Source organism: Rana temporaria, chromosome 5, assembly GCF_905171775.1.
Source record: "Rana temporaria chromosome 5, aRanTem1.1, whole genome shotgun sequence".
NCBI lineage: Eukaryota > Metazoa > Chordata > Amphibia > Anura > Ranidae > Rana > Rana temporaria.
Genome location: NC_053493.1, coordinates 381921127 through 381948309, shown reverse-complemented (window position 1 = coordinate 381948309; position 27183 = coordinate 381921127). Strand labels below are relative to the sequence as shown.

General features: G+C 43.5%; 1 protein-coding gene across 6 annotated transcripts in view; it reads left to right on the top strand.

The window, feature by feature from the left end:
• TRPS1 (transcriptional repressor GATA binding 1) overlaps positions 1 to 27183 on the top strand; it is a 369634-nt gene that overhangs the window by 151838 nt on the left and 190613 nt on the right. For 5 of the 6 annotated variants that reach the window (XM_040354872.1, XM_040354869.1, XM_040354868.1 and 2 more), the window contains one exon: positions 15845 to 16959. In XM_040354872.1, coding sequence (XP_040210806.1) covers positions 15845 to 16959 — 1115 coding nt within the window. The remainder of the gene's footprint in view (positions 1 to 15844; positions 16960 to 27183) is intronic. The other variant, XM_040354873.1, reaches the window with a different exon arrangement.

Here is a 27183-nt window from a genome sequence, read left to right as displayed (position 1 = left end):
CTTCCTTCTCCTCAGTGGCCAATTAGGGGTCTTTTCTTTTCGGGCAATTGGAAAACCAGTCTCACACCCACTTCTGATTGGCCGGATTGAGGATCAGTGTTTCAACAGTGAACATTCATTTTCTGTTGTAGTACACCTATGTGGGAACTGAGCGCATCCTCTGCGACCCGAGCCCACACAAATTTGAAGCCTATTAGAGCCTTTGGCTCTAATCAGGTGCTTAAAAAAACATACAAAAAAACGCTGCTGTAATTCATGCACCTGGTGCCCTGAAAGGGGCTGGACGCATAAATAAGGGTTAGCCATGGCAGCCATGGATAGATTCATGCTATGCATGAATCTATTCATTGCATATAGGGGGGGTGGAGTGGAGAGAGGGGGCGGTGCCCAGTATCCCCTAATGAATGGTCCGCCACTGACTCACCGACCACTTTATTAGGTAGTGTACACCTTGCTAGTACCCCCTTTTGCCTTCAGAACTGCCTTCATTCTTTGTGACATAGATTTTAACAAGGTTAAATGCAGCCTTACCAGTGCCAAAGAAATGTAGCCTTACCAGTCCCATAAATGCAGCCTTACCAGTGCCAAAGAAATGTAGCCTTACCAGTCCCATAAATGCAGCTTTACCAGTTCCATAAATGAAGCCTTACCAGTGCCAAAGAAATGTAGCCTTACCAGTCCCATAAATGCAGCTTTACTTGTGACCTAAATGCAGCCTGACGTCAGGTCATCACATCCACCTGACAGAAGACAGAGCAGTCTCAGCGGCCGCCACAGCCGTACTACATTCGGCCGCTCAGGTTGCTCTGCCTGAGTGACAGGCCCAGTGGGAGATTGCCTGGCACTCGTGGGGGCATGGAATATCTGTCCTCCTCTCTTCTGGCGGAGGCGGCAGCGGCGGCGAGGAGAGCGATGCCTGGTCAGTATTCGAAAAATACGGTATATTAACTAAAATAATTGCATTTCCATGTTCTGTGGGAGACCAGATATAGTGAATGCAGAGTCCTGAGTTTAGTAACACTTTATTTGGCAGGCTGAATGTACCAATTTGATCGATCGATCAACTCGGGTGCATCCAGCCTGCCGGATTCGCTTACGATTATTGCAAGCGTCTGCTATAGCCACTGGCCCAGATTCTCGTATCTGGGCGCAAAACTGCGGCGGCGTAATGGATGTCATTTACGCTATGCTGCCGCAAGTTCTACAGGCAAGTGCTTTATTCACAAAGAACTTGCCTGTAAAGTTGCGGCGGCGTAGTGTAAATCCCCCGGCGCAAGCCTGCGTAATTCAAATGAGCCGGGTAGGGGGCGTAGAGCATTTTAAATTAGGCGCGTTCCCGCGCCGAACGTACCGCGCATGCGCCGTCTCAAAAATTTCCCGACGTGCATTGCACTAAATGACGTCGCAAGGACGTCATTGGTTTCGACATGAACGTAAATGGCGTCCAGCCCCATTCACGGACGAGTTACGCAAACAACGTAAATTTTTAAATTTCGACGCGGGAACGACAGCCATACTTAACATTGCAGGTTAGGATGAAGGAAAAAAGCTGGGACAGCCGCACTCCAAAAAAACTCCTCCTTTAATTAAAAATCACAAAATACATGCCACAGCAAAAAACAGCACAACAAAAGAAAAGCTGACGTTTCGCACTATGCCTTAGTGCTTCTTCATAGCCCATACTTAACATTGGTTGCCCCTCATATAGCAGGGGCAACTTTACGCATCGCGAATCTAACGTAAACGTTGTAACTTCACTGCGTCGACCGCGCGTACGTTCGGGAATTTGCGTATTTTGCTTATTTGCATACACGAGCCTTACGCCTGTCGGATCTAATGGATATCTATGCGTAACTGATTCTAAGAATCAGTCGCATAGATACGACAGCCCAGATTAGGACTTACGACGGCGTACATCGTCGTCGTAAGCCCTTTGAGAATCTGGCCCACTGTCTTCTGACGGGGAACGCTTCCCCTGCTGGGAGAAGTCAATGGCCCACCAGGAGGGATCCTGTCTGTGTTGATGGGGGAATCGAGCAAATTCCTTTCCTGCACTACACGGTTGCAGGAAAGAGATTTGCTCTGTGTATGGCCGGCCTTGGTTTATTTTATTGTATTTGGCTTTTTGTAGATCAGCCGCGTATATATAAAACACGTCTGGTGTTGTGACTGCCTGAGGCCATATGACTTCCTCTCATTAGATTGCATTGTGTTCAGCTTTGGAGGGCTGATTCACAATGTTGCCGATGGCTCCTCAGTAGCCTGGGCAGGGCGGCCAGCGGTGGGTGTGAAATGGTTCTCCAAGCCTTCGGGAGAAGATGGAGGGAAACGTCACGTATTTTCCACACCTCAGAAATGAAGTGTTTTCTGGATGATAAAGGAGCCTTTTTCTGTGTGACGTCCTCGGGTGGTTGGACCTTCTTCTCTCCGTCTGTCTTGTAACATCACTAGACAGGTGTGGCCCGCTCAGGGGAAGGGCCCCGCTCGGCTTGCTATGACAACCTTTATTTTAACAACAGGCCTTGGAAAGCCTGTCTTCCCCCCCTTCGCTGCTGTCATTCGCAGCCTTAAATCACCAGAATAATTAAACTGTTTAAAGTCTTACAGTTTGTGAAGGTGGGGATCAAGCCCTGGCGTCTCTTTCCAGTTACGTCTCGCATGCGTCCCCCTGGAACCAAAGTCACTTTTATCCTCCTGGAAGCCTGGGAGATGGGAAGGTTTCTGTCTCCCGAGTCTCTGGACGTGGAAAGGTTATAAAATCTTTAATAATGTGTGCTGCGTGCGCCTGCCTATCAGTCTGAGACGTGGACGCACAATTGGCATTTCACTTCAGGAAAATAATGATCTTCCAACAAACGTATATTTCAGCTGGATTTTCCTCTCCGGCTGCCCGCAATGAAAGGGACGGCTCGGAGGACATTCCTGGCCTAGGCCCAGCCTGGGGCCCAAAGCTGCGAGGGCACCCCGGGCAAGGCTGTAACTATATCAGTTTATTATTCCTGAGAGGTACTAAAGGAAAATGCTCGAGCATATATTAGGGCTGTCCACGCAGGGCCGATCCGTCCTATAGGCTCACTATGCAAGCTGCGGAGGGCCCCCCCAAATTACTAGAGGCCCCGCCTGGTGAGAAGTCATTTTCGGCCCCTCACCCCACTTCTCAATTTGCTGGCTGCATGGGAGAAGAGGTAAGAAGTCAGCACCCCCCGCTTCTCACGTTAATCGTAATGTAATCTCCGACAGCAGCCCCCCCCTGATCCTCAACTTTAATGTGAAATGTCATTTTGCTTAAGGCCCCAGGGAGGTCAGGATCGGCACTGTGTCCACGGACTTAAAGGTGCACTCCGGCTCCTTATACAGGCTCCTTTTCTGTATTGAAATAGATTTTTCGGATTCCACTGCACGCTGTAAGCTTCTCACAGTGTGCCTTAGAAGCTGCAGCAGGTCAGATAGAGCCCGCCTCGTTTCCTGGCTGGAGGACATTGAGCATCGAGCATCAACTTGCCCAGGGCTCTCCAAATTATGAATCCAGATCTCTGCAAAACATTTTCTGACCCTCCAATGTAGGTTGGTCTCTGACTCTAATATAAGAGGGGGTCCTGATGGGGGAATCTTATGTAAGGGGAGACTCTGATGCAAGAGAAACTCAGATGGGGACTCGTATGTAAATCCTGTTCTAAATTATATCATGCTGATCTGGCCCTCCAATGTAAGATGGTCTCTGATAGGGACTCTAATATAAAGGGGTGTCTCTAATCGGGGTTCTTGTGTAAGGGGGGGGGGTGATAGAAGGGAGACTCAGATGGGGACTCTGATGTAAGGGGTGGACCCATGTTCTCAATCATATCATGCTGATCTGGCCCTCCAATGTAAGATGGTCTCTAATAGGCACTCTAATATGAGGTGGCCCTAATGGGGGCTCTTGTGTAAGGGGGAGGGGGGGCTATGATACACGGGAGCCTCAGATGGGGACTCTGATGGGGAATGTCATGAAAGGGGGGACTTTGATGCAAGGGAGACTCAGATGGGGACTTTGATGGGACCTCTGATGTAAGGGGGCACTCTGATGTAAAGGGGGGGGGACTCTGATGGGGCCTCTCATGTAAAAAGAGATTCCGATGCAATAAATACTCAGATGGGGACTCTGATGTAAGGGGGGACTCTGATGGGGAATGTCATGTAAGGGGGGACTTTGATGCAGGGGAGACTCAGATGGGGACTTTGATGGGACCTTTGATGTAAGGGGGAACTCTGATGTAAAGGGGGGGGGGGGGCTCTGATGGGGCCTCTCATGTAAAAGGGGATTCTTATGCAATAAATACTCAGATGGGAACTTTGATGGGACCTCTGAAGTAAGGGGGAACTCTGATGTAAAGGGGGGGGGGGGCTCTGATGGGGCCTCTCATGTAAAAGGGGATTCTGATGCAATAATTACTCAGATGGGAACTTTGATGTAAGGGGGCACTCTGATGTAAAGGGGGGGGGACTCTGATGGGGCCCCTCATGTAAAAGGAGATTCCGATGCAATAAATACTCAGATGGGGACTCTGATGTAAGGGGGGACTCTGATGGGGAATGTCATGTAAGGGGGGACTTTGATGCAAGGGAGACTCAGATGGGGACTTTGATGGGACCTCTGATGTAAGGGAGCACTCTGATGTAAAGGGGGGGGGACTCTGATGGGGCCTCTCATGTAAAAGGGGACTCCGATGCAATAAATACTCAGATGGGAACTCTGATATAAGAGGGGACACTGATGGGGACTCTCATGTAAGGAGGTACTATGATGTAAGGATGGGCTTTGAAAGGGACTCTCATGTAAGGGAGGACTCTGTTGCAAGTGGGAACTCTGATATAAGGGGGGATTCTAATGTAAAGGGGAATTCTAATGAGGACTTTCATGTAAGGTGGGACTCCGAAGTAAGCGAGACTCTAATGGGGACTCTTATGTAAGGGAAACTTAGATGGGGATTCCGATGTAAGTGAGAATCAGACGGGGAGTCTGATGTAAGGGGGGGGGGTATTCTGATGAGGACTCTCATGTAAAGTATGACTCCAATCTAAGGGACACTCAGATGGGGACCCTGATGTAATGGAGACTCAGATATATAAAAAAAACTCAAAGTAGAATGTATTAATTTAAATAGTTTTTGTTCATTTATAAGACTTTTCAGCCCAGAAATATTTGTAGAATACAAGGTGTGGCCCCGATAGTGGACAGTGTACAGAGCCCAGATCCAAGCCCCTTCCTCCCCAGCCTAGCCACCCCTTTTATTGATTGGATTTCAGTTCTGTCAATCATGGAGACTCTGCATCACATGTGGGCGTTACCTAGGGCAGGCTACATGCAAACATCCACTCCTCCAGACTGACATCCACCCGTCAAGGCTTTTTTTACATTTGCATAACTCCTCCCAAGAACCCGCCCACTGCTGCAACAGGCCTGCGGAGAGGAGTACTAAGACAGGGTGCTGTGATGTTTTCAGGAGGCGACATTCATCACTCTGCCAGCCCCTCTCACCAGCCATGATGTGCCAGCATTGCATAGAGAAGCACAGAGATGTGGAAATCCCTGGGCGTAGATGGTTAGTGTTTCCTTTTTTTCAGGCAGCAAATGACTCGGATAGAAATCCCCCCCTGCAGGGATATTGTATTTTGTCCCTCTACTGTCAGAATACAGAAATCAGTGGCTGCAGCTGCTGATCAACAAACGTTTTCCATCGTGTCCATTCAATAGAAGTCAATGTAACAATCAACCTCTGTCTAACATCCAAGATGTAGCATGCAGAACTTTTTCTCTTTAATACACCACACCTAAAACGCACCTAAAACGCACCTAAAACGCACAGATGTGAATGGGGCCTTACAGCAACAAATACATGACTGAGATTCCTTTGCACATACAGGGATTTGGATGTAAGCTTCTGTGTGTGGCATGGTGGAGGCAATCTAGGCCACAAATTAAATCCCTGTCTGACTGCTCTTACGCTGCTCCAATGCAAACAATGCAGTCAACTTATATGCATTTTTGTAGTGTTTTTGATGCGTTTTCTGAGTATCACCCAGCATGCACCTGTGACACGTGGACATGTGACTTAAGAACAACACAGGTGCATTTTTAAAGCATTTTTCCATTCATTTCAATGAGGAGGTGCATTTTTAAAAACGCAACTGACTGGCATGAAGAGTTCCATAGGATTTAAAGGGATGTATTTTCCATGCGTTTCTCTTCCCCCCCCCCTTTTTTTTAAACTGATAAACTGATCCGTGTGAAAGGGCCCTTATCTCTCGTTCACATTAATAGCCAGATTCAGGTACGGCGGCGCATCTTTCTGGCGGCGTAGCGTATCTTATTTACGCTACGCCGCCGTAAGTAAGTGAGGCAAGTGCTGTATTCACAAAGCACTTGCCTCTTAAGTTACGGCGGCGTAGCGTAAATGGGGCCGGCGTAAGCGCGCCTAATTCAAATGAGGATGAGGGGGGGCGTGTTTTATGTAAATGGGTGGTGACCCGACGTGATTGACGTTTTTTAACGAACGGTGCATGCGCCGTCCGTGTACATATCCCAGTGTGCATTGCTCCAAAGTACGCCGCAAGGAGGTATTGGTTTCGTAAATTACGTCCAGCCCCATTCACGGACGAGTTACGCAAACAACGTAAACATTTCAAATTTTGACGCGGGAACGACGGCCATACTTAACATTGATTAGGCCAGCTATTTGTTGGAATAACTTTACGCCGGAAAACGCCTTACGTAAACGGTGTATCTTTACTGCAACGGGCGCACGTACGTTCGTGAATCGGCGTATCTAGGCATTTGCATATTCTACGCCGAACTCAACGGAAGCGCCACCTAGCGGCCAGCGTAAATATTGCACCCTGATATACGACGGCGTAGGAGACTTACACCGCTCGTATCTTAGCCTAATTTAAGCGTATCTGGTTTCCTGTCAAATCGCATGACAAGCCGCTTCAATGTGAACAAAAGCTTTGGGCTGATTTCACACTGGTGCGTTTTTTCATTGCTAAAAATGCACAAAAAAAATGCAATAACGATATTTCCCTTTAAATCCTATGGGACTCTTAACACCACTGTGCTGCGGATTTGATGCGTTTTAAAAAATGCATGATGCATCTTTGGTGTGCTATTCAAAACCTCGTTAAAATCAATGGGCCAGATTCAGATACAAGATACGACGGTGTATCTCCTGATACGCCGTCGTATCTCTGAGTGCGCTTGGTCGTATCTATGCGCCTGATTCAGAGAATCAGTTACGCATAGATATCCCTAAGATCCGACAGGTGTGTCTTACACCGTCGTATCTTAGGCTGCATTTTCTGGCTGGCCGCTAGGTGGCGCTTCTGTATGTTTACGCGAGGAATATGCAAATTAGTATTTACGCCGATTCAGAAACGAACGACCGCCCGGCGTTTTTTTTTTACGTTGTTTGCGTTAGGCTTTTTCCAGCGTAAAGTTACCCCTGCTATATGAGGGGTATGTGCGGCGTATCCTATGTTAAGTATGGCCGTCGTTGCTGCGTCAAATTTTGAAAATTTTACGTTGTTTGCGTAAGTCGTTTGCGAATAGGGCTGGACGTCATTTTCGTTCACGTCAATTCCAATACGTCCTTGCGGCGTACTTTGGTGCAATGCACGCTGGGATATTTTACGGACGGCGCATGCGCCGTTCAAAAAAAATTTGAAAAACGCGGGGACAAGTCAAATTTAAATACAACACGCCCCCAACATCCCCATTTTAATTACGCGGCCTTACGCCGCAACACATATGTTACTTGATTCTGAGCATGCGTGGGTTTTTTCTCCGTCGGAGTTGCACACAGACGATAGGAATTTCCGATCTTTTTTTTTTTCCCATCGAAAAAAAATAAAACATGTTCTATTTCTAAACACTGATTGATGTGTTGTATCGGAGATACGTTACGCCGGAAGAAAGATACGCTCAGGTATCTGAATCCGGCCCACTGTATTTTATAATGTTAGGCAAATTGGATGCGGTTTAAGCCACACTCAATTCGCATAGATGTGAACCCGGCCTCAGTGTTTAGAAATAGAACATGTTTTATTTTTTTCCGATGGGAAAAAAAAAAAAGATCGGAAATTCCTATCGTCTGTGTGCAACTCCGACGGAGAAAAAACCCACGCATGCTCAGAATCAAGTCGACGCATGCTCGGAAGCATTAAACTTCATTTTTCTCGGCTCGTCGTAGTGTTTTACGTCACCGCCTTTTGGACGGTCGGAATTTAGTCTGACATTGTGTATGCAAGACTGATGGAAGTCAGCTTCTTCAGAATCCTGACGGGAAATTCCATCGGAAATTCTGATCGTGTGTACGCGTTATCAGAAACACATTAAAAATGCAGCACGTTGCATTTTTTGGTGTGTTTTTGAGTCACGTGTCCACGTTTCACAGGTGCATGCTGGGAGTCAGGCACTCAGAAAATGCATCAAAAACACATAAGAGTGTGAAAGCCCCGTGAGTAAAGTGTGTGCTGTCAGCCAACATGGTTTGTGGAGGAGGTCCTGCCTGGAGTTTCCGCGTTCACCACCCGCAGCCGCAGCGCATTGTTTACAGAAGTTTATAGTTTAGTAATGTTCTATAAATACCCCTTATATTGTTTCTGAATTTAGATCTGTTTACTGTAAGGAGGAGAACATACTGTAACTATGACTTGGTCTGTTCAGTAGATGCAAACTCAGACATCTGCAAAGCCTGGCCGGGTATTTACACCCTAACCAGGAATTTCTCTCATTTCTTCTTTTGGCCTGAAAAATAAACTCACTGGCCCCTTTATTAGGTACACCTTGCTAGTACCGGCTTGGACCCCCTTTTGTCTTCAGAACTGGCATAGATTCAACAAGGTGTTGGAAACATTCCTCAGAGATTTTGGTCCATAGTGACATGATAGCATCACACAGTTGCTGCAGATTAAGTTGGCTCCACATCCATGATGGGAATTTCCTGTTCCACCACATCCCAAAGATGCTCTATTGGATGAGATCTGGTGACTGTGGAGGGTATTGGAGTACAGTGACCTCATTGTCCAGTGGTGAGATGATTGGAGCTTTGTGACATTGTGTATTATCCTGCTGGAAGGAGCCATCAGAAAATGGGTACACTGTAGTCAAAAAAGGATGGACATGGTCATCAACAATACTCAGGTAGGCCGTGACGTTTAAACAATGCTCAATTGGTACTCGGGGGCTCAAAGTGTGCCTAGAAAATATCCCCCACACCATTACACCACCACCACCAGCTTGAACCATTGATACAAGGCAGGATTGATCCATGCTTTCATGTTGTTTACGCCAAATTCTGACCCTACCATCTGAATGTCGCAGCTGAAATCAAGAATCTTCTGACCAGGCGACGGTTTTCCAATCCTCTATTATCCAATTATGCAAATTGTAGCCTCAGTTTACTGTTCTTAGCTGACTGGAGTGGCACCCAGTGTGGCCTTCTGCTGCTGTCACTCATCTTCTTCGAAGTTCGATGTGTTGTACATTCAGAGATGGTATTCTGTATACCTTGGTTTTAACGAGTGGTTATTTGAGTTACTGTGGCCTTTCTGTCATCTTGAACCTGTCTGTCCATTCTCCTCTGACCTTTGACATAAACAAGGCATTTTCCTCCACTCAACTGCCACTCACTGGATATTTTTTCTTTTTTGGACCATTTTCTGTAAACTCTAGAGATGGTTGTGTGTGAAAATGCAAGTAGATCAGCAGTTTTTGAAATGCTCATTGGCTCCGATCTGAGCTGTCAGTTTTTTCTCATTAAGCCTACTTTGTTGAACAAAAACCTAGTGTAGCACTACCCCCGAAGGAGCTGCTGGTTTGTTTTGGGTGACACGTTACCTCATGGCTAATCCACCGTCTTAGGGGTGTATGGTGAATATAGCAGTAGTAACGGAATGTCCACGACAGGTGTCTTTTGCTGTGCTCTTTATTATCCAGTCGGGTAAAAACAATAAAACTTGTGGTGAAGAAGGTAGGGCCCTTTCACACGTACGGACCGTATGTCCGCATTTTCATCCGTCCGTTTGTGGATGAAAACGGGACATACATGGGTCCCTATGTGATTACGGGTGTCAGTGGATGAACATCCGCTGACATCCGTAATTTGTCCGCCTCCGCAAAGATCCGCATTTGCAGACGGAAGAAATCCTATTTTTCTTCCGTCTGCCGGATCGGATGAACACGGACATACGGTCCGTGTTCATCCGATCCCCCATAGGGGAGAGCGGAGGAAACACAGGGCGGTCCCTGCACAGGATGGCCCTGTCAGCTGCCTGCTCAGCAGGGATTTTACGGAGGATCCCCGCTGAGCTTTGCGGACACACGGAGGGGATCATTACTGATCCCCTCCGTGTGAAAGGGCCCGTAGAGTTGAAAGAAGAAGAAGAATAGCAAATTCAGGTGTAGCAATAGGGAAGCAGTCCTGTTCCCACGTCTAACACTTCTTGCGCCACTCCTGCTTGAGTGGCAATAGCGTACCTGGACAGGCCTCTCTCACTGACCTGGCAGCCAGAGTATCGCTCGAACCTTTGAGAAGAAGTCTCTGCCACAGACCCTCCTGGAATGGATTCAGTAAGGAACCTCTGCCACAGGCCCTCCTGATTGTAGTTATGGAGATGAACCTCCTTTGTAGAATTACGCCTGGATCTCCTTCAAGTTGCTTTCAGGTACCGACTGACAGGTGACCAGCCTCTCAGTGTCCGGATACCTCGATCCTCGGTGGTTTGTCGAGACCCTATTGGATCGCCAGCCTCTCATTGGCTCTCCTCAGATCGACTCCCCACCGAACAGCTATACCGCTTGGGATCTTCAGGATTGGGAACCCAGTCGACCACTGGGCTCCCTGCCACAGCTCAATTGTTCCGGACCAACATGGTCCTGGAACCAGGAACTCTGCGTGGCACGCACGCCCTGGCCCGGTAGGCCATAACTCCGGGGCGCGGTGGTGCAGACACCCTAAAGGTGGGTGCCGAATTGGAAGAAGAAGACCCAGAACTAATGGCGTCTGCCCCATAAATACCCTCCCCCAGCATGCCCAGCGAGGCCCAACCCTCCTGTTTGGCTGCTGGGGAAAATCACCCAAACCTTGACTCCACTGCTGCCACCTACTGTCCTCGGGTGGGAAGAGCACCCCAGCAACAACTGAATTAGCCCACAGCACATTCAAGCTGAGACAGAGACCCAAGTTTGAACACATTAACTAGATCAGAGTTTAATTAACACTCTGATCTCCCTCTAAATTTAAATAGCACCGGTACTTTGAAGTAACCAGGCACTACACTAGTAGTGTGTACCGGGGCTAAGTATTGCAGCACCTATTCTGATCATTAGAGAGAGCGGTCAGAACAAGCAATATAAGGCAGTTTGGCCCCCTAAACATTGTCCTGTTTGTCCTGTTATTTATATAATTGAATTTGCTTTGTGTTGCACAGTTTAGTGGAGGTGACTGTTCCTTTAGCAGCATATGAATAAAGAAGAGACTATTGAAATGTAAAGCATTGTATAAATTATACGTGTGGTTTCCATCTCCCCTGAAAGTGGATATTGATGTAATAATTGAGTATACCACCAAAAACGACAAGTATAATTGGCAGAACTTGAATTTCATTGCAAATTCCACTCATCTGCCTCTCCTTTTGATCATTTTATTAAATATATATATAGGTATATAGTTTTTTTGTTGTTGGTAGCATCTAAAATTGGAAGTGCTCTGTAGAGTGGATTGTCGGAAGGATGACATTCAGTAATAAAATGAAGCATTAAATAAGGGCTAGCCAGGATATAATAAATCACTTTTAGAAAGAAGTCTTGAAATACCTGGCCTGCTTCTTTCAAACGAGGTTTACATGAAAGTGACAGCTAAATAAGAAGGCATAGGCAGACACGAGCTGGAAGCTATCTTAATTAAAAGAAAGTTAACTTTACAAGACAGCAAGCATTCTAACATACACGTTGCCGGTAATATTAACAGCAATAAACTCACCTGCCGTCAACATCAGTGAAATGCAGCTGCCCGATAAAATAAGGCTGTGAGAGATCTGGTGTTTTTCTAGACTTTTTTTTTTTTATATTTATTTCAGTCATATGCAAGCCTAGACAAGTAATCTGGCAACCCTGGAAGATGTTAAAAGATTGGCTGTTAGCAAAAAGATATAGCAAGACTAACTTGACTTTTAAAGCGAATCTTGTTATACATTTTTGTTGTAAAGTGGTCTTGCAAATAAGATCTGGAATACTCAACACCACTGGTCTCTGTAGTAGAGAAGATAAACCACCAGCTGAAGGTCCTGCAGAATTTGTCAATTTCATGGATGTTGATCTCATGGTCCCCTGCTGTGTGCTGTGGGTCCTCCCGCCAGCCCATACATGTCTTATAGTGACATAGGAGCTGGCAGATCAGACCACTTAGGGTAGTAGGGGGAACCAGGAATTTGACACTCCAAGAAGTTTTGAGCGTTACAGGATCTTTGTTGGTCATTTCTCTTCACTACTGCAGAGCTCAGCGGCATGGACAGCGGTAGAGGTTAATATTAAAGTGGATGTAAAGCCGATTCATGAAATTTGAGCTGAGCACATATATCTGCAGTATTTTGTTATCTCTCTTCAATGAGCTAAGTCCCCTAGCTCTCTCCTGAACTGTTCATCTTTTATCAGCCTGATAACTCCTGACAAATTCTCTGATAATTTAGACAAAAGCAGCCTGAATCTTCAGTCCAGGGAGGTTGCTAAAATAGATTAGCAGGGAGCAGCTCCTATTACAAAACACCTCTGAAAGTCTCTGATTATGATGAGAGGGGGTGTGTGCCTTTCCTCCAATCAGCAATGTTAGCTGTCTTGGCTGTATGCCCAGACATCACACTGTGTTAAACAGGAAGAAACAATCTTCTAAGACGAATTGAAATTTCTAAACAGTATATAAATGTGAAGACAGCAGATATACATGTAAAACCTATGTAGGGAGATCTGGTTCATCCCTGTGTATCATCTGAGGCTGTTCACTTCACTGGGTGTATGGCGGGTTTACATCCACTTTAAAGCCCTGTACACACGATCGGATATCTTGATGGAATCTAATCTGATGGATTTTTTTGTCGGATATCCGATGAAGCTGACTTTCATCAGTCTTGCCTACACACCATCGGTCAAAAATCCGACCGTGTCCAACGCGGTGACGCAAAACACTACGACTTGCTGAGAAAAATTAAGTTCAATGCTTCCGAGCATTCGTCGACTTGATTCTGAGCATGCGTGGATTTTTGACCGATGGACTTCCACACAGACGATTGTTTTTTTCTATAGTTTTTTTATCCATAGGAAAATTTTAAAACATGTTCTATTTTTTTTCACCGATGGAAAACAAACCATCGGTCTGTTTTCATCAGACAAACCGATCGTGTGTACAGGGATTAACTCTATTCTTTTGCAGAGTGATTTATTTTTTTGGCAATTTCATTTTGCCTAATGGGATTAAGTTAATTTTCATGGCAAAGAGGGAATTGAAATTCATCTGATCACTCTTCATAACATTTTGGAGTATATGCAAACTGCCATCATAAAAATGAAATAAACAGTAAATAAATAATATACATAAGTGAGTCCAAGAGTCACAAAGGTGACACAATAGTGAAAGTTTGAATGTTTTGTCACCAATTTCCTCTACCTTGTGCGATCACCACCAAAAAAATTGCGTTGACCACCTATTATGGGGGGTCAACATAGGCTTGTATGTCTGGAAAAACTCCACGTCTGTAAAGAGGTCCACTCAACAGAAACTTCAAGCCACCACCACTTTCGCTAATATAACTTTTTGTAGTAAAGTGGTCTTGCAAAGAAGATATGGAATACTCAACACCTATGATCTCCTTAGTAGAGAAGAGAAGCCACCACCTGAAGGTCCTGTAGAATTTCTCAATTTCATGGCTATTGACCTCCTGGTCCCCTGCTGTGTGCTGTGAGTCCTCCTGCCAGCCTGTTCATGTCTAAAGCCTCTAAAGCCTCACACCCATAGCATACACACGCTCTGACTTTTCTGCAAACTTTTCCAAAACTTTCCCAACATCATGTGTTTTTTCTGCACTTTTCTGCTCTTTACCGCCACCCTTTGGTTAACTTCTGCTATTGTTGGTTGATTTTAACATTGGTTCTGAGTATGCATAATTGCACTTTGTACAAAAGTCCGATGGCTTGCTGTACACACGGTCGGACTAGGCACCATCGGACTTTTGTTGCCGAAAAGTTTGTCCGTTTGCAGACCGAACTTTTTGTCCGATGAAACCCGAAAAAGTTGGTCCGATGGAGCGTACACACGAATTCCGACCGTGTGTACGGGCCTTTATAGTGACATAGGAGCTAGCAGATCAAACCACTGAGGGTAGTAAGGGAACCAGGAATTCGACAATCCATGAAGTTTTGGGCGTTGTTGGGAAGTTGTTGGTTGTTTCTCTGTACTGCTGCAGAGCTCAGCGGCATGGACAGCAGTAGAGGTAAATATTAACTCTATTCTTTCGCAGAGTGATTTTTTTTTAGCAATTTATTTTTGCCTAAGGGGGTTGCTTTAAATGGGCTCTTCACTGCATCTGAGCACCACAAACCAAAAACACAATTTTAATAAATGTTTAATATTCAAAGCAAACTACCTCATCCACCCATGTCTCGTTGCTTTATTTTGTTGAGAAATCACGTTGAAAAACAACAATCCTGTTGATTGGGAGATTGAAGTTCCACTTTATCCTCAACAAAAATCAAATTAAATAAAACTAAATAAAAAAAAGATTAAAATGCATTTGCTACTTGTGGAAATAGCAGCTTTATATCCTAATGTAAATTTCTGCTTTACCACTATGTTTATGTGGTTTTGTTTCAAACTTCTTGAAAAACACCTTAATACATAGTTTAGCTGTGAATTGGTATTTCTATATATCCATTCCTGGGATTTACAGAGCCCTACCAGACAACACAGCAAGTTTGCTGACCTGACATTTCTCTACTCTACTCTAGTTAAAGTGATATTAAACCCAAAAATGTAATATATTGCAGCTTGCCAATCATTTGATGTGGTGGCTGCATTTGTTTATTTTTTATTTTTTTATTGCATTTCCATTTTCTGTGCACTGTGGGAGACCAGATATAGTAAATGCAGAGTCCTAGGTTTAGTAACACTTTAAACAAAGAAGAACTGACAGTTGTGTTCAACTATTATAACAACTATTTGGTCTCTGATATTTAACTCATCTTTTAGCTTCATTTAGAAAGCAAACCATATTACAAAATGGTAGATCTGGCAGTTTTGTGTTATTTATAAAAATTCATTGTATACATTAAAATTTCCACAAAAGTGTATGTAAAGCCACACCTTTTTAGTTTTGGTTAAAGCGGTGTAAAGTTTTTATCTATGTCCCCGGTAGGAAGATTTACTGTTTCTACGTGTCCTGGTGGCCATGGTCACAGAGACTGAAAGTGAAGTAAAATCCCCAAATTTGAGTTGTCACCAAGACAGGAACGGAATGGAAATCTTCCAAAGGGGACACTTTTTCCAGTGACAACTGTCTAAGATATCAAAGAGATTTTGGCTTTGGATATACTATAGATGGGTTTTCCAATTTTAGATAAAAACAGGTTCAAGTTCTAGCGGTTTGAATGTCCTTTGACTTTGTTTTCAGACCACAACTCAATTGTTTCTACCAAGGTAGCGATTAGCTACCAAGACCATAACTAAAAATGTTCTACCAAGGCAATGATTAAGCTACTTGAGAATCAGTGTGACAAGTGAATTGGTTCTATTTACTCAGTTCTATTTTTCTTATTTCACAGGTTACCTTTGGTGGTACTTTCATCGGCATTGGACGTAAAACACCAGATTGCCAAGGAAACACAAAGTACTTCCGCTGCAAATTCTGCAACTTCACGTACATGGGGAACTCTTCAACCGAGCTGGAGCAGCACTTTCTAAAGACGCACCCTAACAAAATGAAAGTGTCCTCTGATTCTGGTAAACCATCCGAGAAAACTGCCAATAAATCCAGCCCCATCCCACGTTCTTGTGAGCCTGGAGATATGGGAAAGTGGCAAGACAAAATCACTGTTAAAGCAGCAGATGATATGCCAGTTGGATATTCAGTGCCAATTAAGCCTGTAGATTCTTCCAGGCAGAATGGGAACGATGACACCAACTACTACTGGTGCAAGTTCTGTAGTTTCAGCTGTGAATCCTCCAGCAGTGCCAAACTTTTAGACCATCACAGTGAACAGCATGGGGGAGGGGTGCCAGAGAGCCCTAATTCGGATCCCAATGACAAGATCTTCAGGAGATCAGTCATTAATCAAAATGATATTGCCAAAAATTCAGATGACCCGCTCTTGGCAAAAGTAGAGAAAGGATTGGCCAAAAAGAAAGACCTCTCAATTAAACCAGCTGAGGATTTAATAGTCACCAGCTACAATTGTCAGTTCTGTGACTTTAGGTACTCTAAAAGCCATAGCCCTGAGGTGATCTTGGTCGGGCCTCTCCTACGCCATTACCAACAGCACCACAATATTCACAAGTGTACTATTAAACATTGCCCGTTTTGTCCCAGAGGCCTCTGCAGCCCTGAAAAGCACCATGGAGAGATATCTTACCCTTTTGCTTGCAAAAAAAGTAATTGTTCTCACTGTGCTCTCTTGCTATTGCACTTGTCTGCTGGGGTGACAGGTAGCCCACGAGTTAAACACCAGTGTGATCAATGCCCATTCTCCTCTCCTGATGTAGATGTGCTCCTGCTTCACTATGAGAATGCCCATGAAGGCCAGGCTTCTGAAGTCAAGCAGGAACCGAATCACCAGCAAGCCATTGATGGACAGCTGACGGTCAAAGAAAACAAGGAACACTCATGTACCAAATGTGACTTTAGCAGCCTGGGAGAAGAAGACCTTTCCCGACACTACAGGTATGCCCAGAATATTTAACTAAAATATTTTTTTTTGTTGACAGTTCCACCTTTGTAGAATAATCAGTTATTGTGCTTGATTATAGTTTGTTTGATCATGCATGACATAATATCACTATGTGGTAAGTATTAAGAAATGGCAACACCTACCAATGTCTTTGGAAAGGCCAACACACCCAACATAGGCATGGGCACAGGGCGTGCCAGGTGCGCCTGGGCACACCGTAATCACCCTGTGTGATGCATATTCCCCCTGTTTAGACCCCTGATACCCATACCCAACGGATCTCCTAAACAAATTGTAATAAAAAAAAAACAATTGTAATAAAAATAATAATAATAATAAAAAAAAAAATACTGACACTGTCCACTGCCTTGCTGACCCCAGTCTCTGCCCTACTGACACCGTCCATTGCTCTACTGGCACTGTCAATATGTATACACATGCACACACACACACATGTGTGTTTAAACTTTGGGGTGCACACCCTAATGCAATAGACTGCACACACCTATGATACCCAATATCAATTGGTTCAGGGCTCAAGTCCTGCGGGAACGCGTGGGAACGGAATTCCTGCACTTTTTTCACAGCAGGAACGCAGTTCCCTTTGCAGGACTAGAGCAGCCGAGCCGCCCGAGCCAATCCTTCACTAAGTGGCGATGCCCAGCTCGAGTCACTGTCAGGGGCAGGCGAACCTTAGTAATCCATTATGTTACTGGCTGCTCCCTGTATATGGATTCATCGGGTAGTGTGCAGGTATTCTGTCACTTCCTCGATGCCGCAATGTCTCCTGGGAACTTTTGTCATTGTTCCCAGGAGCACGCTACCCGATGAATCCATATACAGTAAGCGGCCAGTAACATAAAGGTTTACTAAGGTACTAAACGTGGTTTAGTAATTATGCATATGAGCATATTATTTTTTCTTTTTTGGTGGGGGAGTGGATCTTGGGTGGGAGTTCCGACACTTTTTTCCCCAGGACTTGACCCTTGAATTGGTTCTAATAGATGGAAAAATGTTAGTTAAGTTGGTGACTGCAGTTAGGCTATTTATCTCAAAGGTGTGGTCACTTTTCAGGTTCAAAAACTGATCTCTATTCCCCTTTGGATCTAAAATTTTGATTCATCAAATTTTGTCCATTTTAGCTACAAATAAAATTAAATAGAACAAACTATTTTCCTTTTGTTTGGGGCTTCATCTAAGCCTCTTATTAAACCTCTTTAACAACAGTAGTCAATGATCCTCTCTTAAAGCATAACTCAAACCAAATTATTTTTGTTTTAGCTTTCCATGTGTGAGAAAGTGTCACTGGGGAGACTTTCCTTCACTTCCTGTCACTTTAACATCCTTACAAGAAATACAAAGAAAACATTCTAAGAAATTCAAGCTCTTCACTCTTCTACTAAAAATGTGTTCGTTTTTGTCCTTACCAGAGGATTTTTCCTTCAAAAAAAAACAAAAACACACATTTTTTTTTTACATTTTAGTTTCTTTTATTTATATAAGAAATTTAAAATTATATAAAGAAAACATATATATAGATATCTATGTGCTCTTTGGTGATTTACTTTTCTACTTTAGAAGCGGATGACAAAATGATATACATTTTTCACCATTCCCCCCACAGAAACTTATATCCTCCAATCCAGCCTTCTAATCAAGCAATTAAATAATTAACTTGACAGTTATTTTCTGGGGAAAAAAGCAGAATCTTAATTTATCAGCTTGTTCAATCTGCTGAAGCTAGTCTATTGTGGTCTGCGCAATAAATAAATCACATTTACATGTGGTTAGCTGTAGGTTGCATATTTCATGCTTCTATTGCATACCTGTAAATATTCAACTCATTTTACTATTTTCTCAATCTTACATATTTGTATAAATTCTTGTTCTTCTACCGTGGATTTTTTATTTTTTCATTTTTGCACATAAATCAGTTTCATTTTGAACATGCACATTGTTATTCTTGTACGGGACATTTTTCAGTGCCCAAAAATAGACAACGAAAACACACTGTACTAAAATTGTCGAAAAGAATAGTTAAGGAGAACTCTAGACAAATTAAATGACAATTGTACTAAGTTAACTGTAAATTAGATTGTTGTCATAAAGTTTGCTTTTTGAAAAACATATATTTTAGTAGGCCCCTTGTACATAAATAATCATCACACAATGGGATGGGTTTACTAAAGCCAAATAGACTGTGCACGTTGGAAGTGCAGTTGCACTCATTTTTCCATAAGCTTAGTGAATGTGGAGAAGCTTCATTATGTACAAATACCCAATCAGGTGCAAGGAAAAAAACAAAAATCAGCATTATTTCTTGCACATATTGGATCATGGAAATCAGCAGAGCATAACCACATTCACTAAGCTTTGGGCAAAATGAATGCAACTGCACTTCCATATTGCACAGTCTATTCGCTTTTAGTAAATCCACCCCAAAATGTTGTGTCAGAAATCTACACACCTAGGCCCAGATTCACGTAACTGTGAGAGGCAAGTGCAGTATTCACAAAGCACTCGCTCCCAAACTTGCGCCGGTGTAACGTAAGCCCGCCTAATTCGAAGTAGGAAGGTAGTGGGCGTGTTACATTAACCGTGACCATATGTAAATGAAGGGCCGAACGAACGGCGCATGCTCAGAGTCACGTCGCATATACTCCCTAAGATACGACGGCCCAATCCCTTCAACATGAACGTAACCTACGCCCAGCCCCATTCGCGTACGACTTACGCAAACAACGTCAAATCTGACGGCTGTTCCGATGTCCATACCCTTACACAACTTACCCCTGCTTTATGAGGCTTAACTTTACGCCGGACGTACGCCTTACGTAAACAGCGTAGATTACAGAGACGGCCATTAGTACGTTCATGAATCGGCGTATCTAGGTCATTTACATATTCGACACGTAAATCAATGGAAGCGCCCCTTGCGGCCAGCGTAAATATGCGCACAGGATACGACGGCGTAGGAGACTTACGTATCAAGGCAAAATTCAGGCATATCTTGTTTCCTGAATAAGGCGCATAGATACGATGGCGCATCCGTGGACTTACGCGGCGTATCAGAAGATACGTCGGCGTAAGTCCTTTCTGAATCCGGGCCCTACAGTTTAAAGGGTCACTAAAGGAATTTTTTTTTTTTTTAGCTAAATAGCTTTCTTTACCTTACTGCAGTCCTGGTTTCATGTCCTCATTGTTCGTTTTTGCTCTGATGTTGCTGTAATCATTCTCTGTTCTGCACACTTCCTGCTTGTCTGTTTCCTGATGAAAAAAGTCATGGGAGATTTCTCTCTGTGGTCACTAATCAAGGAGGTGTGATTACTGTGTGTCTAAAACCCCTCAACACCAATCAGTTTAGTTTGACAAACCATCACTGCCCTGTATTGGCTCTGAGTCTCTGTACGTCACAGAAGCAGGAAACAACATGCAAAAACAAAACTAGAAACTGTAGGTACATTATATGATTGATTTGTATCTATTTTTAATCATTTTTAAAAGGAATCAGTTAACTATTATGTCTCTATACCCTGTAAACAGTCATTTCAGCAAAACATTTTTTTTCCTTTACAACTCCTTTCATTATTTATGATTGGTACTTATATAGTGCTGTTAATTTACTCAGAGCTTTACACATATATTGTACATTCACATCAGTCCCTGCCCCCAAGGAGCTTACACTCTAATGCCGCATACACACGGTCAGAATTTCCGACAAGAAAAGTTCAATATGATCCCTTGGTCAGAAATTCCAACCGTGTGTAGGCCCCATCGGAATTTTTCTGTCAGAATTTCCGACAGCAAAAATTTGAGCGCTGGTTCTCAAATTTTCAGATGGGAAAAGTTCTGATCGTCTATATGCAATTCCGACGTGCAAAAAAAGCATGCTCGGAATCAATTTGACGCATGCTTGGAATCATTGAATTTTTTTTTCTTGGCTTGTCGTAGTGTTGTACTTCACCACGTTCTTGACAGTCGGAATTTTGTGTGACCGTGTGTATGCAACACAAGTTTGAGCCAAAGTTCTGTCTGAAAAAAAAGCCATGGTTTTCTTGTCGGAATTTCCGATCGTGTGTTGGCGGCATAAGATTTATTGATTATCCAAGTTGGCCTTACAATGAAAGAAAAATTATCCTTATTTTATAGTTATTCCACCACCGCCACCATGCTCCCATCTCAAATTGCAGCAGTTAACCTGTAGAATAAAATACTTGTGGAAAAATACTAAGAAGATATATATACCTTACGTCTGCTTCTGTACTGAAAGGTTGATAACACAATAATTCAGGCGAGACCAAATCTCATGAGAAGATACTACAGCACATTGAAGGTGCGTTTTCTCACAAAAGTTTTGGGCTATTCAATGTTACCAGAATCCCATGGAAAGGTTGGTGATGTTACCCTCCCCTAGGTGCCAGCAGAATCTAGGGGTAAGGTAAATATTTCTGGCTTTATTCCACAGGTGTTTTAACAGCTTTAATGCAGCTATTTGAAAGGGGAGGGGGGTCCATGCACTGTAAGCCCTTGACTTTTAGTTCAAGGTCCACTTTAACCTTCTGTACAGATGCTTCTTGAGCTCATTGGAAGAAAAATAATAAAAGAAATTACCAACTGCACGTAACCAGATGTTTGAGTTTACCAGCTATGTTTTTCTTGGCTGGAGGTCTTCTGTAAAACATTTGTGTGCATGTTCCTTTATATTCATTTCTAAGCATCAATTAAGGGGCCTGTTTGTTAAGATCCCCCCAAATAATCTTTGTATTTAATTATGGTGAGTTTGGTTGTAAAAACACAGCATGTTGCTGATTGTTTTTACACTTATTTGCAAAGAAACTACTTGACCAACACAAATGTGCACCTGATCTTTTCCACCAACAAAAGATTGAGAGCTGGTTCTCTATTTTTCTGATGGAAAAGGTTCCTTTTGGAAAATCCGATCGTCTGTATGCAATTCACTGCGTTCTTGATAGTCGGAATTTCCGACAAGATTTGTGTGACCGTGTGTATGCAACACAAGTTTGAGCCAACATTCTGTCGAAAAAAACCCACGGTTTTCTTGTTGGAATTTCTGATCTTGTGTACGTGGCCTAAGAGCTAATGTTTCGGAAAAAAGTAAAACACGTAGAGTACATATTTATTCAATACCGTGGCTGTTGGGGCAATCATACCTCTTGCGGCTCAGGATCTGATAGGTCTCCAGGTATGCTGAGATTGTGGAGAGCTGAGAGACCAGCACCTAAGAGTAAATCCAGCACCTGTAAGTGAGAAGCATGTGAGCCAGAAACATTATCTGACCTACCTTTTTGTATGTCAAGCTTAACCAGTTAAAGGTTCCATTAAAAAAAAAAGTCAGCAGCTCATAACACTATAGCTGCTGACTTTTAATAAGGACACTTACCTGTCCTAGTCGCCAGCGATGTCGGCCCCCGCTGAGGCCGATCCTCGATCCTGGCAGCTCCAAGCGCCGCCATCCACAGTAAGGGAAACAGGCAGTGAAGCCGTACGGCGCTTTGTGAATGGGCCGGCTGCTTTCTGGGACACACACAGTTCCCAGAATGCAGCGTGCCCCATTCAGAAGAAGACACCGAGTGTAGGAGGAGGAAGAAAATCCACTGCAGAGGATGAAGAGGCAGATTCGGCACTTCCACATAGCAACAGCTATTTAGGGTAAGTAAACATTTTTTTTTTTTTTTACATTTTTTTTATTTAATTTTTTTAGATTTGTGGTGGAATTTTTTTTTTCAGGTGGAACCTCCACTTTAATTCGTTTTTTTTTAATAGGCTGTTTGCAAAGACTGTATATCTTCCAGTGGAAGGTGCGACTATATGATACAACAAGAATAAACTGATGTTAGGCTTAGGAGTAAAAACTGTGGCCATAAGGGTAAAGTGAGAAGCACAGTGAAAATATTCAGCTAGATAATTTATTTATAAAGAAAGTTACATGCTGAAAAAAAAAAAAGAATTTGTAAACATGACTTACGGTTTTCATCAGCTCCATGTAACCCCATGCAGCTCCATTCAGTTGCAGGAGTCAAGGGAAATTACCAGTACTTCTGGGTATAGAGGAACATGTGACTAGTTGCTTGTCACATTGCTGTAGCCTTGTGTGAGATATGACTTGTATCGCTTTCACTCCTGGGTAGCTAGAGAGCCAGACGAAGCATATGCATCTAGTGAGGTCTGCATCAAAGTGATGTGTTGCTTTGTTCTGCATTGCCTAAGTACACATTCAGTTTAAAACTTTTGACTTACAAATTAAAGAATCCGTGGCATGAAAGAAATTTAAAACACAAAATAAGTTAAAAAATACATATTAAAGGGGTTGTAAAGGTTTGATTGTTTTAAAAACAATAAAATAAACAAATATGTCATACCTCCACTGTGCAGTTCGTTTTGCACAGAGTGCCCCCGATCCTCCTGTTCTGGGGTCCCACAGCAGCTTTCTCAGCTCCTCCCCGCTTCAGATAACCCCCCTGGAAGCGCTCTACCAAGGGGATTACCTTGCGGGCGCGCTCCCGAGTGCTGCATTTGGCGTCCATAGCCGCCAATTGCAGGACTCGGCCCCGCCCCCAATGCCTGCGTCATTGGATTTGATTGACAGCAGGACTTTCCAGGGTTTAGGTAAGTAAAACGGGGGGCTGGGGGGCCAGTATTTATCGGATGTTTTTTCACCTTAATGCATAGAATGCATTAAGGTGAAAAAATGTGAACCTTTACAATCCCTTTAAGACCTTTTACCTTACCCCTTTCACCAATTAGCTAAACAAGCCTGAATATCGTTACATTTAAAGGTTTACTTGACATCCCAATCCTGTATTAGATAGCCTTTTAATTCAGAACTTTAATAAAAGATTCACAAGCTCTGTCGGACCTACCCTTTCCGTATCTGGTGAGTAAGTCACTTGCTGGGCTATTTGGAAATGCTGTAAATCTTTTAGTCTCCCAAATATCCCATTGCCTACTAGATGCAAGTCTTTATTCTTTATTGGCTTGAGTTAGCAATAACACAGGCTGCACAATAGGTCCTGCAGGTTTGGTGCCATGGCTTTAGAGATGTTGCGCACTCCCTAAAGAGCTGCTAAACAACTTAGTCCTATTTTCCTGTTAGAGCACACACAGCCAGGCACACAGCATGTTTTTCACTTTTCCACTGACTCAAAGGAACAGTGTAGGGGTGTCTTTTAATGCCACGTACACACGATTGGTCAAATCGTTGACAACGGTTTGATGGACCATTTTCATCGGTTAACCGATGAAGCTGACTGATGGTCAGTCGTGCCTACACACCATCGGTTAAAAAACTGATCGTGTCAGAACGCGGTGACGTAAAACACAACGACGTGCTGAAAAAAATGAAGTTCAATGCTTCCAAGCATGCGTCGACTTGATTCTGAGCATGCCTGGATTTTTAACCGATGGACGTACCTACAAACGATCGGTTTTGTTCTATCGGTTAGGTATCCATCGTTTAAATTTAAAACAAGACTGCTTTTTTTTAACCTATGGATAAATAACTGATGGGGCCCACACACGATCGGTTTGGTCCGATGAAAACCATCAGACTGTTCTCATCGGTTTGACCGATCGTGTATACGCGGCATTAGGATTTTGTTGGAATGTTGAACTTGGATGGGGTTAGGTCATGGAATACCCCAAAACTGATGAAGTGAACACTCTGAGAACTCCTTAACTATCTTGCTAAATTGTACAAAAATGTCCCACAGAATCTCTAATAATGATGATGACTTTGATGAGACCAAAAGCTACATACAGTCACTGACTCTCCAGCACATGGGTCATCTACACACGCAGCCACAGGATCATCAGATGCCTCCTTCTGATAACCACCAGACTCTACTCAGTGAGGGAGATGCAGGCTCATACCACTATAAGATAGCTAGACACTCCCCCCCCCATTGCTTTCTTCAGTGATCTTTCTCCAGATCCAATCTGATTCTAGGAACTAACTGTGACAAAATCTCTTTGACTAAGCTCAGAGTGGCAGAGTGAAATGCGTTTGGGGGCATGGCCTGGCTGAAGTCCAGGCCTGAGGTTGCTACTTACACACTCATCCTTAGGACAGCATTGATGTGTGGCTACAGGGTGTCCTTTCTTTACCTTAAGAGCCGGTTCACACTGGGGCGGCACGACTTCGGGGGTGACTCTGCAAGGCGTCCTGAAGACGACTTCAGAGGCGACTTGCAAAATGACTTCTGTATAGAAGTCAATGCAAGTCGCCCTGAGTCGCCCCCAAAGTCATACAAGAACCTTTTTCTTAGTCGGAGCGACTTGCGTCGCTCCTATTAGAACCGTTCTATTGAATAGAATGGGACGCGACTTGTGTGAACCAGCTCTCAGTGATTCCAGGACTAAGCTTGTGAATAGGTCACTGTGCTAAGGCTTAGCTGGGACCTATGTGTCTTCTTAGTAGCATTTCTAGCACTCCTGTCCCAGGGACAGAGCCCCTGCACAGGGGTCTCCTCCAGCAGGACTGGACCCAGCAATACTGCCCCTTGCCTCAGGTCTCAGACTATTTATAGGCTATTTAACCACCTACCGAGCACACCTCCCCAGGGATTGGCTAAAGTCCCATACATATTCATGCTGCTCACTCTGTTCTTTCTTGCACTATAATTCTAGAATCCCATAGAATACAGGGGGAAGCAATCAGAGCAGCAGTCTGTGAGACACTGAGCAGCCCTAAACAATCGATCCCTGCTCCACTGACTATAGAGGAGCTAGCTACATTTACCTAACAGCCTACACTAACCTAGGAGGGTGCTACAAAGACATCTCCCCCTACTTCCTTCTGTGATTTGAAGACAAGAAGTAAAGAGCAATCTCATTGACAGGACACAGACAACTAAAAAACAATGTTATTTGTCCCTTTCCTTATCCAAAGCTAAAAAAAAAAACAATTGGGGTTTACATACTCTATTGTAATTACTATTGAATGCATGTAATAATGGAAACAGCATGGGAACTTGACTGTCAAAAATTGCACAAGAACATAAACCAGCAGCACTTCTCTTGTAACATTGGAGGAACAGTTCTAATGATTGACCCAGTAAATATCCACTGAAAATAATGATTAATTAATGGAGGAAAGAAAATAGGACTTTTTATGAGCTGACAGCAGGTAAAAAGTGCTTTCCACTTTTCTAGAATTTAGTTTAATTCTATTTGATTTTGCTCTGATAACAAACTTGTAATTAATCAAATAAATAAGGAGGCAGGAGTGAATAAACAGGGACATTACTTTTATAAACAGTAGGTCCCTAAAATCACGCAAAATAGATTTAAAAACGGGCTTTTGACAAAACTGATTTCCTAGGACTAGTGTGTCATATTCATAAATTATTTCCTGGTAATCTAGAAATTTTAGAATCTTGAAGTAAGCAGCAACTCTGCTTGATATATGTCTAACATCTGGACTTTAATTACTCCAGCACAAATGTTCTAACCTTCGAGCATGCTTCTAAATCTGTAAAGCAAAGGTAAGCCTTTAAAGCCATCACTTGCTGTCCACCCATAAACTATAGCTCCCAGCCTCCTATACAGCTGCCATGGAATGCCAAAGTCTTGTTGAAGAGGAACTCCAGAATGTATTTTCTAGATTTAAAATGCAGAAGGATTAGAAATTGTTTATTGTATGGCTATCTCGGTCATTACTGGGGAGATCTCCCATCAGTTCCTATGTGGTCACTGGAACACGGAAGTGAGGGGCATCTCTGCAGTGTGTATACAGATATCAGGAAAAGCACTACATTTAGTACAGTAGGGAACGTTTTTAACCTCTGTGCAGCTTTTATTCATGTCTGTGCCCCTTACTGGGAAGATTTCCCATTATTTTCTATGTGGTTACTGACAGATCATTTTTCCCCAGTAAGAGATAGATAGAAATAAAGTCCGACGGTGGTTCTAAGGCCTCGTACACACGACCGAGTTTCTCGCCAAAAACCAGCAAGAAACTTGCTGGGATTTTTTTTTGCCGAGGAAACCGGTTGTGTGTACATTTTTCGACGAGGAAACTGTCGAGGATCCCGTCGAGCCAAAAAGAGAGCATGTCTTCTTTTTTCTTGACGGGAATGGAGAAACTTGCCTTGTCGAGTTCCTCGACAGCTAACAAGGAACTCGACAAGGAAAACGATGTGTTTCACCTGTCGAGTTCCTCGGTAGTGTGTACGAGGCTTCAGCCTTCCCTACTCTAC